Source organism: Fundulus heteroclitus, chromosome 2, assembly GCF_011125445.2.
Source record: "Fundulus heteroclitus isolate FHET01 chromosome 2, MU-UCD_Fhet_4.1, whole genome shotgun sequence".
Lineage (NCBI taxonomy): Eukaryota > Metazoa > Chordata > Actinopteri > Cyprinodontiformes > Fundulidae > Fundulus > Fundulus heteroclitus.
This window is the reverse complement of record NC_046362.1, coordinates 27,363,199-27,382,348: the sequence shown is the minus strand read 5'-3', so window position 1 is coordinate 27,382,348 and position 19,150 is coordinate 27,363,199. Positions and strand designations below refer to the sequence as shown.

The 19,150-nt window shown below is 39.8% G+C and overlaps 1 protein-coding gene across 2 annotated transcripts; it reads left to right on the top strand.

Moving 5' to 3' along the window:
• The first annotated feature begins 6,853 nt into the window (after nucleotides 1–6,853).
• etfbkmt (electron transfer flavoprotein subunit beta lysine methyltransferase) lies at nucleotides 6,854–13,771 on the top strand. Of its 2 annotated transcripts, XM_021310645.2 has the most exons (4): nucleotides 6,854–6,942; nucleotides 7,212–7,295; nucleotides 7,371–7,501; nucleotides 12,659–13,771. In XM_021310645.2, coding segments are annotated over exons 1-4 (567 nt in total). In that variant the 5' UTR covers nucleotides 6,854–6,940; the 3' UTR covers nucleotides 13,009–13,771. The 2 variants fall into 2 exon arrangements, with proteins under 2 accessions (XP_021166320.2, XP_012708074.2); XM_012852620.3 differs by lacking the exon at nucleotides 6,854–6,942 and having other exon boundaries at nucleotides 6,997–7,295.
• The last annotated feature ends 5,379 nt before the right edge of the window (nucleotides 13,772–19,150 follow it).

Below are 19,150 nucleotides of genomic sequence, written 5' to 3'. Positions count from 1 at the left end.
GTCCCTAAGGGTGTTGTTTTAAAGTTTGGGGTACAGGTAACCTTTTAAGACCTCCAAAATATTTCTAGAACCACGCACCATGACTGTTTTACAATCATAGAAGAACTCAGAAAAATGTTGACTCAATAAGAGAATGTTCACAACTTCTAATAAAATTTTATATGCTTCTTTAATTAGTATGCTTTAGCAGGGGATTAGAAACAGCATTAAGCAATTTAACAGATTACAAATTAATATTTAATCAACGTCCTATCTCTTATCTAAGGCTGCTTACTAATACGTTCAGGAGAGGATTTTAAATTTGGAGGAGCAAACTGACCCGAACCCCAGATGGAATCCCAAAGTGTCTTTGATTGCTGGATAAGGAGTTGTTCAGCCATACGACGTGCCTTCTCTTGATGGCAACCCCGATGTCCCACTAATGCCCCATTCACAAAGACTCATGACTGGAGCCCTTTGCCTTGATGTCTGTGTCTGAGGTCCGTCTCTTCTGCTCGACGAGTGGTTCAGCTTCAGAACTGACATCTCATGGGTGCAACTCACATCTTCTGGACATCTAGGATCTTCTCATCAACCAGGTCAAAACCACAGCAGTTCTTCTTGACAGGATTTGCAGATTGTTGGCCCCGAATTGTGGAAAAACACGAAAAATAGATAATCGGACTCGGCGGTTCTCAGAGACAGGGGTACCGTGTTCTTCCTTTGGCTCAACGATCGTCCTTCCGTCTTGGGTCTTCTTCTCTTCTGCTCCGCACCGCGTGTCTTCTGAGAAGAGGAACTGAGCAACGAGTACACAAATTACCTTTGCTTTATCTGGTGAAAGAACCGCTGGGAGGTTGCAGCACTTCACACCCTCCCCCTGCATTGAACAGCATCACCTCTCTCATCTCCGTTTGACCATTACCCTAGGCAGCGAGTTCCTCTTTGGTCGGTTGAGCTCGAGGTCTTGTTCCTTTTTTTCAACCATTGCAAAGGCCCCTCGACCTTTTTACCCCACTCACCAGTGTGGGTTGAATCAAAGGTCTGGTTTCTCTTCTGCTATAGATGGACAACATCCTCCTCGCTGAATATGATAATTCTATTTTCTACTCATCCTGTCTGCACTAAGACACTTATTGCTTCATTTATTTAATACATAAGTACTTGATCCACACCACCACCAAATTTGACAGAATTTGACTGATGACCCCAATAAATCAGAATCAGAATCAGAAATACTTTAATAATCCCAGAGAGAAATTTCTGTTTCAGTACAACCGCCATCACAAACATTTCAGGGGGAGACGATTTACTGAGGCCTTGCTGCCAAGGACACCACCTTACACGGTGCCCACAGGGCGCTGCCATTACTCTGTGGAAAAATGGAGGCCACAAAAAAAGGAAGGTGGGAGGGAAAAAACATAACTCATACTTTATCCTATGACAGGATACAGTTTGAGATATCAAAAACCTCTTGCACAAAAAGCACAAATAAGACGAGACACATATAGCAGAAGGTAAACATTTGAGACCAGTTGCGTGTACAAAAGTTCATCAGTTTTTATGAGCATCAGTTATGTGTCTCTGTTGGGGTGAAAGTGTTTATATTTCCATGAACGCTGTCCAGAGGCCATTGTCCTTGATGTTATCAGCCGGCCAACAGTTCAGAAAGCATCCGCAGATGTCAGCAGGGGAGGAGGGAGCAGGGGAGAGTTCTGAGCTCTCTCACCATAACAAACCAGGAGTGATTAGATAGGGAAGGCATAGTCCAAATATGTTATTTGTTATCAGACAAGCAACACTGACTTTCCTGTCAGCTTTAAGTCTTTTGCTGGCTCCAAATGGTGAAATCCAATATTCCAAATTGTTGGGCTTTTCCGCGTTTCACATTCCCATCTCCCCTTGAGTTCAACCACCGAAGCCAGTCTGCGTACCAGCACATCCAGCTTTCCGGCTCTGCTCCTCCACCTTCCAGATCTGTCAGTTCCCGCCTTAGTAAGCACGTCATATGCAGCCGGCAGCCTGATCAAGGCCAAATGGCTGCCGACATCGGACAAATTGTATTTGCTGATACATCAAAAATCCACCAAATCCAGTAAGTAGAAATCCAAGTATCCTGAATCCAAACATGCAAACTCTTCAAACGTCCGGGAATTACAAAGTCGAAAGACACACACAAAGGGGAAAAAAAGGAGAACATACATTTTTTGGTAACAATAAAAGCATAAAATGCATAATTAAAACTTGTGAGACAAAAAGTGAGGAAAATTGGTCAGTATGTCCATCAGCATCCTTAGTCTCTAGTCTTGCAGCATAACTTCAGCCATAGCTCAGGATAACCTACATCACTCTTATATGAGCTTTATCAAAAAGGAAGGTTAAAAACATAGTCTTAAAACTACACAGTGGTCTTCCTTATGGACTAAAATTTGGGAGTTGGTTCCACAGGAGAGGAGCCTGTCAAGTAAAAAAAAATCTTCCTCAAATTCTATTTATAGAAACTCCAGGAACCATTTGATGGAGCTTAATTATATGGTGGAATTGTAAGTTCATAAAACAAAAGGCAGGAAGGAAATTTCTTGAAGTCTTGAGGAAACAGTTCTGCCAAGGTAAGTCCAAGAATGGCCAGAGTTAATGCAGTGGAAACTGCTACTCTGATGCAATGAGAAAACATTCTTCCAAATATGGAAGTAACAAGCTGAGCCGAACCTAATGACTGCTGAGAAAGATGCCTTATAAAGTCTTGCAGGAGGTTGTGTGGCTGGATACGTCACAACCTACTATAAGAACGCCCAGGACTAGTTGTACTGCGGGATCTTCGATGGAGATGTCTGATTTAATTTGAGTACGCTGTAACTGGATATACTAATAAAAGTCCCTCGCTTCGGTTATAAGACACAATCCTTTTGTTTGTTTTGTTTTTGTTCCATATGAAAACTATTTTTGGGCCTCTTTTAAATCTCCCACAATTATTATGAAATTGAGAATTTTAAACTCTCTCCCAAATGAAGAGAAATTAAAATTGGAGAAATATAATCTGTTTTTCATTCTCACCCGAGCTTATACTGCAACAATTTATTTGTCAGACTATTATAGTAAAGAATTACAACGTTCCAGCCTTAAAGTAACAAATGCATGAATTAGCTTCAACTAGGTTTTGTATTCCTTTGGGATAGGATGGCATACGTACAGGATGCATTTAAACCCTGAGCTCTGCAGAGGTATCGCAGTCATACTCTATATCACGTAGAGAGGACTACAGCCCTGCTGTGACTGGTTCGTTTGTTTTCTCTCCTGCACCTGGAAGCTTATCAGGATTAAAACTCTCCTCCTTCACATCAGTCTCAAAACTTCTAACACTGTGCAGAGCTCCTCATGAAAACAGGGCAATGCTAGATTTGCACATATGGTGCTGTGCAATTAATGATTCACTATGAAGCATTTGCAAAGTAATAGCTGTGTATTATATATTACCAGCCATTACAAGTATTGGTTATGAGAAAATGTTTTTGCTTTTCTTAGAAATGCTGTGTCAAAAATTGTATGCTAGGTCGGATCACTCCAAGCGTTAATATTTCCAGTGAGATAAAATAAACCTGAGCATTAAAAGGCACAGGATACCGAGCTCCAGCGGATGATAAATTATGCTATGCTATGTTCCGTTAACTCCCAGAAGCTTCACCGGATATAGTATTTTGAACGATATATATCGTTATTGAACGATAGTTCAATAACGATATATATCGATCAATAGACGTATATCGATGATTGAAAAAAGGCTAAATAAAAAGTTCAATAGAATAAAAGTTTCCTTCCGTATGCATTTTAGCCATGTAGGCTAATATTACAGTCATTACATCCTCCCAACCAATCACAAACATAGACCAAAACGCTCCGTCACCAACCTCTGCCATTTTTGAAGGGTTCAAAGAGGATGTATTCTTTTTTCTTTTTTAAAAACATAGTTTTGGTGAAAAGTTAATTGAATAAAGGGTTGAGTTTGAATTCAGCGTTTGTGAGTACTGTATCTAAAAATAGGTCGCTAAGCAAAAGCATAAAATGGCTACGGATGCACTTAAAATGTATGCTTTGAATTTGTTGATAATTATCGATATCGATCAATATGATTTTTATTTTATCAATATGTTTTTTTTCTATATCGTCCAATCCTAGATCAGGATATGTTCTTGGGCATAGAGAACTAATTAATGCCAATCAATGTGGCTTCAGAACAGAGCAATCAACAATGGATGCATTAGTAATGGATGGGTGGATGCATTAGTAATGATATAGAAAAAACTATAGTATTTTTTGATATCGAAAAAGCATATGACTCATTATAGAAAAATTGACTGTTCATAAAATTAAGTCAGATAGGAATAAATAGCAGGATGTATAATGGGAAAGAAAGTTTTCCATTAAATAGAAAAATAAGAATAAAGATAGGGGAGTAATATTGAAGATAATTTAATGTAGAAAATGGAATATCCCAAGGGACCTCAACTAGTCCAGTGCTATTTAGCATTATGATCAATGACATTTTTTTCAAATCCAAATGGAGTAGTAAAATCAGCACTTTATGCAGATGATGGGAACATATGGAGAAGGGGAAAGTCCTGCATTATGTTAATTACAAATAAGAGAAAAAATAATTAGGGAAAATAACATTACAGGGATAGCCATTAGAAACAGTAACATAATTAACATTTTTGGGGTTATGATTAGATAGTTCATATGCTGTCAGGATGCAGCTTGTAGGCTGCAGTCTGAGCCTCGCTGCCTCTCTCCCTTCCCTGCGCTGATTGATTGATTCCACCTGTCTGGCTGCAATCAACCTCCAACTGTTCCCACCTGTTTCCATCCTCACTTATACTCACCTTAGTCTGTTCTTGCTCGCCGGTCTGTAGTGTTCACTCCTGCTCAGTTTCTGCCAGAATCCTGTGTCAGCTGAGCTCAGTTTTTTGTTACAGTCAGCCTGAACCCGGACACAGCACGCACACACAGAGCAAGTTCTGTGTGTGCTCACTTGTTCTTGTGAGAGCAAGTGAGTTTATTGAACATTGTGGATGATGATGAAAGGAACCAGAGTCTTTTAACTGACGGAGATGTAGGGTGCAGAAGCTGACTGACAGGAGGGGTGTGGGGTGACTGACCAGGAGGGAACTCTGGAGCGGAGGACTTGAGACCGTGGAACAGCTGCAGAACTTGAGACCGTAGAACGGTTGCAGAACTTGAAACCATGGAACAGTTGCAGAACTTGAGACCGTGGAACAGTTGCAGAACTTGAGAACGTGGAACAGCACATGAACTTGAGAACGTGGAACAGCACAGGAACTTGAGAACGTGGAACAGCACAGGAACTTGAGAACGTGGAACAGCACAGGAACTTGAGAACGTGGAACAGCACAGGAGTTGAGAACTTGAGTGGAACAGAGCTGAACAGAGTCTTAGGCAATGGCTTGAACAAAAACAAAGTTGAAGAAAGGTCTTCAGGCTGACTGTAACAAAAATCTGAGCTGACACAGGATTCTGACAGAAACTGAGCAGGAGTGAACACTACGGACCGGCGAGCAAGAACAGACTAAGGTGAGTATAAGTAAGGGTGGAAACAAGTGGGAACAGTTGGAGGTTGATTGCAGACAGACAGGTGGAATCAATCAATCAGCGCAGGGAAGGGAGAGAGGCAGCGAGGCTCAGACTGCAGCCTACAAGCTGCATCCTGACATATACATGGAAAACCCATATGAAACAACTAGAAACTAAATGTAAAAAAAAAAGTCATAAACCTTTTGAAAGCTGTTGCGGGAAACAATTGGGGTGCAAATAGCCAGCCACTGCTAAACATATACAGGGTACTAATGAGGTCATCAATAGATTGCGGTAGTATAATATATGGAGCTGCAGCTTAAACAACATTACAAAAAGCAGACAGACTACAGTACAGGGCATTATGTGAGTGTACAGGTGCAACAAAAATAATTACCATTAATGCTCTACTAGTAGAGACTGTTGAGACCCCACTGGAAACTAGAAAAGTAAAACTACCACTAAATTATTGGATAAAAGTCAGAGGTACTAAGGAAGGAAATATAACCTCAGAAATATCAGATAAAATTGTTGGGAGACCTCAATATTCTAGGGAAATGGAATATATATAGAATATATAAGAAAATATCACATTTCAATCCAATCAGTGCCATTCATCCACGGTTATATCCTTAGGCAAAAGTGGACATGAGGGTTTTTTTAAAAGAAAAACAATTGGAAGCTAAACGATGTAAGGGTAAAAACAAATATATATATCTTAGAAACTCATTTTACAATTACCTTAAAATTTACACAGAAGTAGCAATAGTTAGACTAGGGGTAGGACATACTTCTCTTAAAGACATATTGTGTTTGATTGGGAGGAAAGACTATGATAAATGTGAATATATTTATAGAATATGGTGCAAAAGAAAACCTAGAGCATATATTGTTGAACTGTGAAATACACAGAAATAAAAGAGAGTTTGCGTGTAGTAGTAAAAAAGCCATGAAAAGAATGGGGTCTGGAAGGAATGCTGGGATATTAAAGGGGAACAAAGAGAAAATCTGTACAAATATAAATTAACTATTTATTTATATGCATAACACAAAAATAATAAAGATAACTTAGGGAGTGGAAGCTAATGATGTTACACACCAATGTATAGTACGTGGCGGTATGCACCTATAAGCCGTTTGCAAATCGCCATAAAAAGAAAGACGAAACATTAACCTGCTATGATTAACGACCAAACGAATCTGCCACTCACAATATGGCGGACGCGTTGACGTGCCGACCGGAACCTTTCTGAGCGGAACGAAAGTTTTGACTTACTTTCTAGGGGTTGCTGCAGCGGTTGTTACAAAGTAACTTTCATGCCGAAGCCATTTGTGATGTTTACTATATACAAAGAGAAACCTTTCGAATTTAGATATGTGAGTTAGAGTTTTGTGTGTGTGTGTGTGTGTGTGTGTGTGTGTGTTTTTTTTTTTTATATAATTATGCTGGGATTTCTATCGGCACCAAAATGTTGCCGATATGTTGAAGGATTTTTCGAGCTTCGGGCACAAACAAGCAGACGCATCACAGAATCCTGCCTGTCAGAGGAGCGCATCAGACGTTTTATATCGGAGAACACGGAGGTAGTTGTGGGACGGAGCCTGACGCCTGAGATAAAACTGAGATTGTTTACCCCTAACTGCAGGTTCTGGAGAGAAAGACCAGAACTCTGGCCTTTCACTGACCCGTACTGGGCGATTTACTGGCCAGGAGGACAGGCGCTCTCAAGGTCCCTCACAATCCTCACCATAAATCAAATGTAGTGCCCTGTAGACCTCACTAATCTGAACGCTCCTTCTGGTAGGTACATCCTGGACAACCCTGATGTTTGTCGCGGTAGAACGGTGCTGGATCTGGGGAGCGGTTGTGGAGCCTCGTCTATTGCTGCAAAGCTGTGTTGTGCTGCTCATGTGGTGGCCAACGACATCGACCCCGGTATGCTTTGATTACGGATATTATTCTTATATTTTAGTGTGTTTTATTGCCTGCAATCGGAAATCCGTGTTTTAATTCAGTTATACAGATGTCAATAAATATCTTGTGGTTTACCCACCAGAGTGAATAAATAAATATGGATATAGAACACTGAAATCAAAATGAATAAATTTTTACAAGAAATCTCACAATCGTTGGGTTACTTAATGTAATCCCTGGTTCTTTGATAACAGAGTGAGGTGTTTCACTATGGGAATGCCTCGGTGTGACCAACTACGGAAGCTCCAATGACCTGACAGGTTGAGCCGTCCGTGGCCGTGGCTGTAAAAGAATAGTTTGCTAATTAACACATAACCTTTCCTTTGTTGTGCACATTTGTGCAAAAGGAAAAAGAAAAATAAGCTTAGTACTTTTTTAGTGGGGGAAGTCTGAGTGTGTACAAATATAGTTTAAATAAAAAATAACTGTAGAAATCCTGACAAAATAGGATTATTTAGGATTTTATGAAGGCTTTTTGTGACAGATTGTCTTTTGGCTTTTATTGAAACCTTTTATGTGCCTATGTGAAGGCTATGCTCCTTTATTTTATACTGACAATGAAGGCCCTTTGAATATGAAAGTACTTTTTGTGGTGGTACTTAGTATCAAAAGTTTGAGAATGACTGACTAGCTACATTTACATGGACAAAAGTCATCGGAATAAAGAGCCGATCTGAATAAAAAAAACGTCATGTAAACAAGCCAATTGAAATATGATGATCAGATTAAGATCAATCAGAATGAAATTATAATCTGAATGAGACGTGGGGTTTATGCTGATTCATAATCTGATCAACGTGCGTATAAACGCTTGTCAGGCCGAAGTTATTCTGAATGTGGCAAACTGACCAGAGTGCGCATGTGCGCCTGATGTAAACGTGCCATATTTCCACATTGGTGAGTGGCGGAAATACATCGGGAAGCAAAACTGTCGGGTAGGGTTGGGAATTGATAAGATTTTCACGATTCCGATTCCCTTATCGGTTCTGTGGAACGATTCGATTCCTTATCGATTCTCTTTTCAATTCCAATTTGGGGAAATAGGAGAACAAACAGTTTGATAATGAGCATCAACTTTGTTTACTTAACTATCACACGACCTTACAAACTAACAAGTGTTATGGAAATATATAATCACTTATATGATAATAGTGTATTTAAAGTTATACAGATATCAACCCTTAATCCAGTAACCTAAAGATGAGAATGTGTACAGAGCACAAAGGTGGATTCAGACTTCAGCAAGCGTGTGCCAGCCACGGAATGGAACGGGGAATTTATGAGAGCCTTGTTGAGCAGATAGTGTATTTAAAATCCCTTTCTCATGGTCTCAATGTTATTTCAGTTAATTCCCAGGAACCGAGCTAAGGTAATAGATTACATTTAACGGTCAAGTGTCAGGAAACACATGTTTTAGCCAGACTCAGCGTCTGCACTCAGGCTGGGAGGCTGCACGAAGGGGGGTTAGTCCGGCCCCCTCTGGCGGCGTCTCTGGGTTAAAAAGCTTGTTTCGAGTGTAAATCGCTGAGACACATTTTTACAACTCACGGAGAGCATTTTTGGGATAAGATTAGGATATCTGCGTCGGTGATGAAAACTTGTAAGTCGTCTCCCACTTTGGAATTCCAAATTGTAATACATATGTGTTAAACTGTTTTTGCCTCTGAATTCACTGTCTCTTCTCTTGTGGCCAAATCATCGAACCGCTGAATGAGACGGGCCCATATGAGTCTTGACACAAGGTCAAGATGTCCACAGCAAATGTGCAACTGGAGTAACATTTATCTTTGTTTAAATAAAAAAGGAATATAAGAACAAACTTAAATACAGTAGATGAGTTGTTTAGAATACAAGAAAATGTAAGTTTCTTGTGACAGTGGCTTATTAATCTCAAAGTGCCTTGTTCCCATCTTTCTCTTCCTTAAAATGAAGCCAGACTATCGATCGCTTTCCCCGATGGGGTGCCATTTTTTATTTTTATTTTTTTTGCTTTAAGCCTGGTCACGTCGTGCGCAAGTTACGCAAACGTGCTTACTGAATGCCGTGTGCGTAACTTGCGTAAAAAACGCTGTGCTACCATTGTGCTGCTCAGAGCCGCAACACGACGGAATCGAAAAGAGAATCGTTAAGCCAGCTGCCAAACGGTGCCATGGAATTGAAACACACGGAACCGGTTCTGAACAGGAACCGGTTTTTGATTCCCATCCCTACTGTCGGGGCTCCCGATACAACCTTTCTGTTCGAAAAAATAAAAGAGCTCAAAATTGTTGCTTACTCCGTAATGTTTCAACCACAATTAGAACCTCATGCAAGTCCAGCCAGGGCCCTCGGAAGACAAACAAACTCATACAATACTGCTTTAATTACTATTTTTTGCTTAGCAAAGACGGAAGTATTTCTTCTGTGGTATTTTATGATCGGATTAATTGATTGTGAGCCCATATAAACGGTACAATCCAATTATTTGTTCCGAATACATTTTAATTCGATGGTGAAATTTTGTGCATGTCAACATAGCTACGGCTGCAGATCCTTATGAAAAATTGTCACCGTTGTTGTGCATATATCTTTCTGCTATTACAGCATAGTCAGAAAGACGCATAACCACAGCCGCTGGTGGTGGTGGGGGGATACATTTTAACCCACTTATGTTGAAAAGAGAATCAAGAATCTTTATTTTCATTATGTGTTACCATTATGAAATTTTGGTGATCATGGGCCACTCAGTATCAGTAGCACACTGCTCCGAATTTGAACGTCCCCTCTGTGAGACTATAAAGGGACGTATTTATTTATGTAGAAATGTGCAACTATCTATTTCTATCAGGTGGGGTGTTGTCACGATCTTTTTCACAGGACCTTCATTATTGTTCATTTCCCTAGCAACAGATTGTTTACTACTGCTTGTCTGCAGTTCTACGACTGCTTCACCTTTTGACCTCTGTGAAACACTTCACTTCTGTCCAAATGTTTCCTGTCAACAAAACTTTATCTATAAACTTACTCTTCCTCTAGGGTAGGGTTTCTCAACGGGGATGGTACCATTGTCCATCACAACAACGCCATCAGCCTGTGTTACACTGGCTGGATGTCAGCGGACACTGCTGTAATTTTCTCTGCAGCTTTATAGATTGGCGTTGTCGTGAACTTTAAAGTCTTAACATCAGTCATTTTTAATATATCTATGAATAAAAGACAATGGGAGAGCACAAAACATGGAACACAAAAGATGTTCCCAGGGAAACTAATGAATCTGTTTTTCATGCAGCGATGTGCTTTTTTAAGATTTTCAAACATAACAACAATAATAATAATCATAACAGCAGCAATGACAATAATAATAATAATAATCACTGCAAGTAGCCTACATCTTATTTGATGGGGGGTTGCTGACCCAACAGTAAGGTTTCTTACTTTATCTTACTCTACCCATCTGCTGTCTTGTGTGCAACACATTGTCCAAGAACACTCAGTCTCTGACCTTTTGCTCTGCACTCACTTCCTGTTTTGTCCAGATTCAACTTCATGCCTTCTGCAACACTCCTCCGCATCAATATATTCTTAGCGTTTTTATTCTACACTTTAACCTTTGCTTTTAATTAATGTCTAAAACTCTTAGCGCAACTCTTAACCTTATGCATCTGAATAAATGTATTCCGGCTCTTCTGTGACCTCGTTAAAACATGGCATTGGGTTGATGTGTGAGTAAGATTCCTTCTTGTCATTGTGTTATCTGCCTTCTACACTATTTTAAAAATGTGGCCTTTGACATGATCAGATGCTAGCGACCATTTTCAGACAATGAACCCCTTATGTTGACCACGTAAGGGGTTAATTTAACAGCTTTAACCATCTAATGACCTAAGACATATAACCGCCTTACGGATGAACAGATGCGTGAGCCTATCAGCCATGTCAAAATAATTTATGGCTTCCTTATTTTTGGGGATCCACAGTTTTTCACTTCCAACTCCGATACCAGAATTTTGGTATCTGCTGATACTTTTTAGATACTGTCTTATTGTATTTTTTTTGTTTTTTTAAAAAAGCTGTAATAAACTCCTTTCTACCGGCAAGTATGATATGTATGATATGTAATCAAGCGGAGCACTATGGCAAAGCTGATTGCTCCACTTGTGAAAGTAAAATCTGTCGAGCTCTATTTGGCATTAAGACATCAATTCTTATTGCCACATTGCTAGACAGGACACTGGGGTGGAAAAAAGTATGATATGTATTAATGTAAGCATTTAGTAAACTCACAAAAGAAGTCAGAAAAACAGTGTCGTACAGTGGCTGCCTGGTGGAGACTACGCGTTGCTAGGTGCTCAATTATCTCATTAAACTCAATAATATACACCCCCTGCTTTGTCAAATTAGCAGAAAGTGTGGGAATGTATAAATTTGTCAAAACAATGACTATGAAGACCGCGGACAGCCCACGCGGCTCACAATCTGAACTGAGTCTGTGGCACTGGTTAAAGCATCTCAGTGTTCTTTAATGGGGGCTTTTTCGAATGTTAAAGTATGTTGTGTAGGTCGCTGCAGAACTTTCACCTCTCGGCTTGAGAGGTGAGATGGTAAGTTGAGCTCTTGATTTGCAGTGTTTCTGGTGTAACATATTTCCACACAGCGGGCGTGCTGTAATTAAAAGGCGGTTAGCCATGGTGCTACGCTCCAATGCAGCACCTCTGTTAGCTGGCTTCAAACTGTAGAATGGATTTCTTGACCAGAAGTGGGTCTCATTGTGAGAGCTGGAGGAACTCTGCTCCGTTCAGTAAATCCTTTCCACAGTTAGCAGCCAGCTAGTAGAGTAGCTGCCTGAGACTCTGGAGATTTTCCAGCAGAAAACATTAAAGCACAAGAGTAAAGCGCAGTTTATGGATCGGAAATGTCCATGGGTTGGATTGCAATTTTCCGATCCATAAAAAACTACATTCTTTCACAAGCATTTGTAGTTGCCATGACCTGAATAACTGAGAATTTGTAAATTTATATAGACACATAGACATTACCCCTGAGTTACTGAGCAGCACAATACTTTAATGTTTAGATGTTTTAGGCCCCAGCCGAACTTTTTTGCAGTAGCAGGACTAAACATACCTGTTTCTGTTACAGTTGCAGCTGTTGTGACCAAGTTGAATTGTGAACTGAACAACGTGGAGCCGCCCGTTTGTGTGACAGACAACATGATTGGTTCAGACCCGACCGACTTCGACTTGATCCTCCTTGGCGACATGTTCTATGATGAAGCCCTCACCGACAGTCTTCACAGATGGCTGGACCGCTGTATCAAAACCCACGGCACCAAAGTCCTGATTGGGGATCCTGGGAGAGCCCAGTTTGAGGGGCATGTCATTCGGAAGCTCCTGCATCATCTGGCCCAGTTTGAGTTGCCTGAGAGTGTTAGGGAAGAGAACTATGGTCTGATTTCTAGCAATGTTTGGTCTTATCATTGCAAGCTCTGAGCACGTAAAAGGTTTCTGCTTGTTTAAAAAAGTTTTTTTTATTTCTCACAGTTATTTAAATACCTCTTTTGGTCTGCAACGAGTGTGTGGGCAAGATGTCGGCAAGATGTTTATAAGAAATCCTCAGATAGTTGGCTTTTTGAACTGGGGAAACAAAATGTAGGGCTCACCCAGGTTTAAGCTGCATCTGTCATTTGTTGCACAAGATAACTAACATCTTTGCCCAACTGCTTATTTGATTATTCACTCAGGCACACATAGTAAAATGAAATACACACTTCTTTAGAGACTCTTTCAGATTTTAGAACCTTATGGTGCCTATCTCAGCAGTCACTGGGCGAGAGGTGAGGTCCTTTGTTATCACAGGACAACAAAGGACAAACAACCATGCACACACACCCCTAAGGCCAATTTAGAGTAACCAATTAACCTAAGAGTCAAGTTTTGGGACATGCATAGTGCATAGAAGGGGTACCCATGCATGCACAGGGAGAATATGCAAACTCCTTGCAGGTTGAATCCAGGGTTTGAACCCAGGACCTTCTTGTTTCAAGGCAACAGTGCTCTGTTTTTTTTTTTTTTTTTTTACGAAACGAGACCAAGTCTCTAGTGAAGCTGTTCAAAAAGTCAACCCTTTAAAAATAAAGAGGTATGTAATTAAACTTTCTGCAGTGTAACCAGTAATTTCAAAGTATTTTATTATTATGATATACAAACGAAAAGAGAGCTGTAAATACAGATTATAAATTGTAGGATACATTTTTCCAGAAATCTGAAAAGTGTGGTTTGTTCATATTTAACACTCTATACTCTTTTGCTTTCAAATAAAAGAGTTCCTTATTAAAGCGACTTATTTAGTGAATATAGTCGCTCTGTATCTAATAAATCAGATTACTGTATGAAGTATTTTTTGATAACAGTTAACAAATGGAGGAGGGAGTTTCAGCAGTTGTCTTAATTTGCTAACTGCACATGGCTTTTTAAATGAAGAGGCAAGGATTCTCTTAAAGAGTTTAATGTTATTTGCTAGAGAGAATTTTAAAAGATTTCAAAACTAGGACGTGACATCACATTCCTTTGGTAAGCGTTTTCTCTACATCTCCTCCTCATGACCTGAGGTTGCTGTTGAATAGTGTTGAGTGACCTCAATAACAAACCAACATCCTGTCGGACATTTTTTTCTCTTGGTCAGACTTCTCACATCCTGTCCAAAAAGACCGATATCAAGAATCTGGACCACATGTCCTGGTTGATAGCTGATATCCTGACATCCTGTCAGAAACTCGACAGGATGCTGTGCAGTTGCTGGGGCTTGAGTGTTGGTCCAGATAACCGGAAACATCTTGCCGGAAGTATGAGGGACCAGAAAAGGGGGTGGCGGGGGGAGAGTTCATTGGGTCAACTGTCAGCTGTCAAACGTTCGATCAAATGTTTTAGTTTTTTGCCTTTTATTTGCATGAATTGCTGCATCAATATGTCGGTCCTCACATACCTGTTCTAGCTTTAGGCTCTGTTTTTGAGTGATATGGGAATATCTGGCGAGACGGCAGCAGTACAAACAGCTGATCAGTCATGTGAGGTAATTGTTTGCTATGTCAGAACTGCTTCGACAAATGTCTTTCCATTTCCTCTTTAGCGCATTTACTGTTTGTTTGTTTTTTTCGAAAAGTCAAAAACCACCTCAAGTGAACGTAAAAACTTGTTTGCAAAATTTAGAGTTGATTCGAATTTTGCCGTTTCCATCAACCTTTTCTAACTTCAAAATACGCATTAAAAAATCATCAATGGAAATGAGACTACTGACTGTGGAAACCTCCCACTGGACTTCAAGTGGCATGCATTCTGTGCCTATTCACTTTTCTTCCAGAATCTGACTTAGACTTAGACTTAGACATCTTTATTTGTCATTTTGTATGTACAGAGTGCATACAGAACGAAATTTTGTTGCATACAGATTGTAATTAAAAGTAAACAATTGAAATGTAAACAATGCAGGAAAATTGCAGCAGTGATTAAAAAGTAAACAATTGAAATGTAAACAATGCAGGAGAAGAGAACAATGAAAACCATTTGTATGTGCAGAAATGATGGTGCAAAAGGCATTTGTGCAAAAATGCATTTGGAAACTACAAGTTCGGCAGCATTTGTAATGCTAGATAAAGATGCAATGGTGCAAATGTGCAAAAAGTGGTGCAGGGTCCAGTTTAGAGTCCAGCAGTACAACAGTCTGATGGCAAAAGGGAAAAAGCTTTTGCAGAACCTGGTGGACCTGCAGTGGATGCTGCGGAACCTCTTCCCAGAAGGTAGCAGGGTGGGGGTGTGAGGGGTCTTTTATGATGTTTCGGGCTCAGGACACGCAGCGCTGACATAAAATGTCCTTAATGGAGGGAAGAGGAGCTCTAATGATCCCTTCTGCTGTCCTCACCACTCTCCTCACGTTCTTCCAGTCGGTGGCATTGCAGTCTTCTATCTGTGATCATGACTTACAAATTAAATTCCATTCAATTAAATTTATTGAAAGAGCGCCAATTCACAACACATCATCTCAAGGTACCTTACAAAGTCAATCAGACAGATTCAATAAAAAGTTTTCTATCTACGATAACCCAGCAGATTGCACCTAGTCATTGACTTGCAGCATTTACTCCTTTAATGCTGGGCAGAGCTGGGCCTCCAATTCTAACAAAGTCATCACCAAAGCTACAAAAAAAAACTGTTTATTAAACGTACCATTATCACTAAAGAAGGCAGAGAAGTAACTAAACATCTGACAAAGAGTGTCAGGATAGTGAAGACGGCTCACCCGCTACTACCATCTAATGTAGAACAGATTACTAGATCAATGTGTGCTTCTGTGCTTTTTTGTCTCTCTTGTTGTGTCTCGGCTCTGTCTTCTGTAACCCCAGTCGGTCGAGGCAGATGACCGTTCATACTGAGCCCGGTTCTGCCGGAGGTTTTCCTTCCCGTTAATGGGGAGTTTTTCGTCCCACTGTCGCTTCATGCTTGCTCAGTATGAGGGATTGCAGCAAAGCCATGTACAATGCAGACGACTCTCCCTGTGGCTCTACGGTTCCCCAGGAGTGAATGCTGCTTGTCGGGACTTTGATGCAATCAACTGGTTTCCTTATATAGGACATTTTTGACCAATCTGTATAATCTGACCCAATCTGTATTGAATTGAATTGAAGGAGACTCAAACAGAGAAGGAGAAACCACAGGAGAGACAGAATGGTTAGCTATATTGGTGCTGAAGCTAAGACTAAGCTTGCTTCCTGACCATGCAGAGAAAACCATGTAAAACACGAAGGGTTACCAAATGTAACGACCAATGTTCGAAACTGTGCTTTAACATACTTATGTGTAAGAAAAATAGATTTCATAGTAAAGAGAATTCTTATTCTAAACATTTCACAGATACACTAATTGCAGCAGCAAAAACAGTAAGCGATGCAATACACGTGTAACAAAAACTTTACTTACATCTGAAAAGAGAACGTTGGACCATTGAACAACAGACCAGGGGTTTCATTTGTAAAACATGCTAAGGATCTATTCCAAAAGAGTGCATACGTCAAAAAGCCAAAAATGGCATACAGCAAAAAAATGCTGATTTATAAATCATGCACACGCACACCAGCAAGCAATTTGCCTTTATAAATGACAGCTGCATCTGAATCGTTGCGTACCAGGTTCTGCCGCATGTTCTGCCCTCTACACGCCCAGATTCAATAATAAATGGTCATTGCAAAGTACCTCATGAGTGTCATTGTGTATTTAAATGAGCCATCTGATCAATGTTATTTCATGGTTAACAATGCCAACCATGGAAATAATGACTAAAAGGAAAGTGAAAAGAATTCACAGATAGGCGTTTATTAAATGTGTAAATCAGAGGTAAAAGTACATATGTTGTCCATATTAAAATAATTTGTTCAAAACTGAACTATATTGCTATTTTAAACGTCCTATGAAATAAGGATCAAAATCACGAGAAATAATGTCTTGAAACATTTCCCTCAGTGTAATGGATCTTTATAATACAGGAGTCCCTTTCTGAAATGACTGACAAAAAATATTTACCTTTTCGCACAGTAGGATGTTCCTGTATTTTTTTAACCAATATTTTTTAGACCAACACATCATAGTGGAAAAACTGTGAAGTGTAAGAAAAATTATACAAGTCATTAGACACTTCACGCTGACCCTCCATAATAAAATCTAGTGCCACAGCTGCTCTGTGAAGATGTTGGAAGAGGTTTGTCAGAGATTATTATTGAACAAAGCATCATAAAGACTAAGGTGCACACCAAACAGCTCATGGTTAGGTCATAAAACAACATCCCACGCTTTACAACTTCTTAATATAACTGTAAACCTACCAAGACAGACATTTTTGAGAGCAGGTGCTCAGACCAAAATAAGGACATCCATCAAATTGATTCATAAAAAACACAGTTAAATATATTTAACTTTCATAATAATTTTTGATAAACAGTTGGACAAGGCTTTAAATTTCATGAGTACAAACACACATCCTTACATCATTCCAGATGGCCCCACCCCATTATGTTAACATCATTTACAAAATGGCTACACATCATTACATCCTTCCAGCTGGCTACACCTCATTACGTTAACATCATTTGGCCATTCTGGACAGCTACACATCATCTCCCCTTCCGGACCATCATCATACACATTTTGTTTACATTACAGTATAACTTGATCTTTGGTTCAGATGTTTCTATGGTGCATCCTGTATTGCTCCACTGCCAGGGTTTGTGTGCATTAACCCTCTAACTCCTATCTTGACCTCTGGACTGCCACACACACACATTTTTCTTAGATACATGTTAAAGCACACTTTTTAACCGTTGTGACAAGAATACATTCATTGTGAGATATGTAAGCACACCCTTCAACTATTGTGACAAAAATACATGCATTGTGAGATATTAATCCACTACACCATTACCAACACTATAAATGGTGTCTAGTATGTGATCTTTGTCATATTACTTTGACAAAGATCACATTCTAGAGAGACTGAATAAAGATTATGGCGATTATTACTGCAGCTCTGCTTTTTTAAAATTTAAGAAAACCACCTGACAAATAATTTTTGGCTTTTCAGAATTTGACCTAGTCAAATGCAGGGCATTATTTCCATTTTTGTATCACTGGGACAGGAGTGGAAAATGTGGCACGTTCCTCAATTGAAACTGATGTGTCATGTATAAAACTGTCTAAAATCCATACTAAAAGTCTACATACGCAAGAAAATGGTGTAAGGCAAAAAACAAAACAAAAAAAAAACCATTTCAGATTTATAAAACCACAAACACCAGCATGTAATTTCCCCTTTATAGATCACAGCTGTAGCTGAATGTTTGCATACCAGATTCCGCCTCCTGTTCTGCCCTGAACACGCTCAGATTCAACCACTCTAAGGGGAGTGGTGGGCTAGTGGTTAGAGCACAGAGCTTTGGTCCAAGAGGTTCTGAGTTCAACTCCCACAAGCTGCCATTCTGGGTCCCTGAGCAAGACCCTTAACTCCCAGGTGCCGCACAGTGGCAGCCCACTGCTCCCCAAGGGGATGGGTTAAGATGCAGAAGTGAATTTCTCCATTGTGAGATCAATAAAGTTCAATTATTTTTTTTAGTATTATTATTAAATGGTCAGGGCAAAGTGTGTTGTCCTCACTGCAGTGTTGCACCTGCCGCTAAACTCTTCCTTATAAATGAAGACGTGAGTCGTAGCAAGCTCTAGTTGCTCTTTATTGTGGCTCTTTTCTTTATAGTACAAGGTCAGAGTGAAAATATATTGCCTCTGGGACGTTTACAGTGATAAATTCAGGTAGTTGAACACAGAAATGTAACAAAATGTGAACTCAGCTAACCTCCTCCAACTGCAGTACTAACTGCAGTACTAACTGAAAACAAACCTGAGATACCTAACGTTAGAGGGAAAACTGCCCTTCAAAATAAGAGCTCCTTCAAAACAAAGGTCCATTCAGATCCATGCCTGAAAGGCAACACACAAAGCACCTCATGAATTTTAATGTGTGTTAAAAATTGGGCATCTGATTTTTTTCATGGTGAAATGACAACCATGGAGAGAGAAAAAAAACCCAAAGAAACTG

What these genes read in the sequence shown, in the direction of transcription:
- etfbkmt (XM_012852620.3), top strand. Translation starts at nt 7,009, where the DNA reads ATGCTGGGATTTCTATCGGCACCAAAATGTTGCCGATATGTTGAAGGA. An exon ending in GGAGGACAGGCGCTCTCAAG is followed by an intron (nt 7,296 to 7,370) that starts GTCCCTCACAAT and finishes TCCTTCTGGTAG; the next exon opens with GTACATCCTGGACAACCCTG. An exon ending in GGCCAACGACATCGACCCCG is followed by an intron (nt 7,502 to 12,658) that starts GTATGCTTTGAT and finishes TTTCTGTTACAG; the next exon opens with TTGCAGCTGTTGTGACCAAG.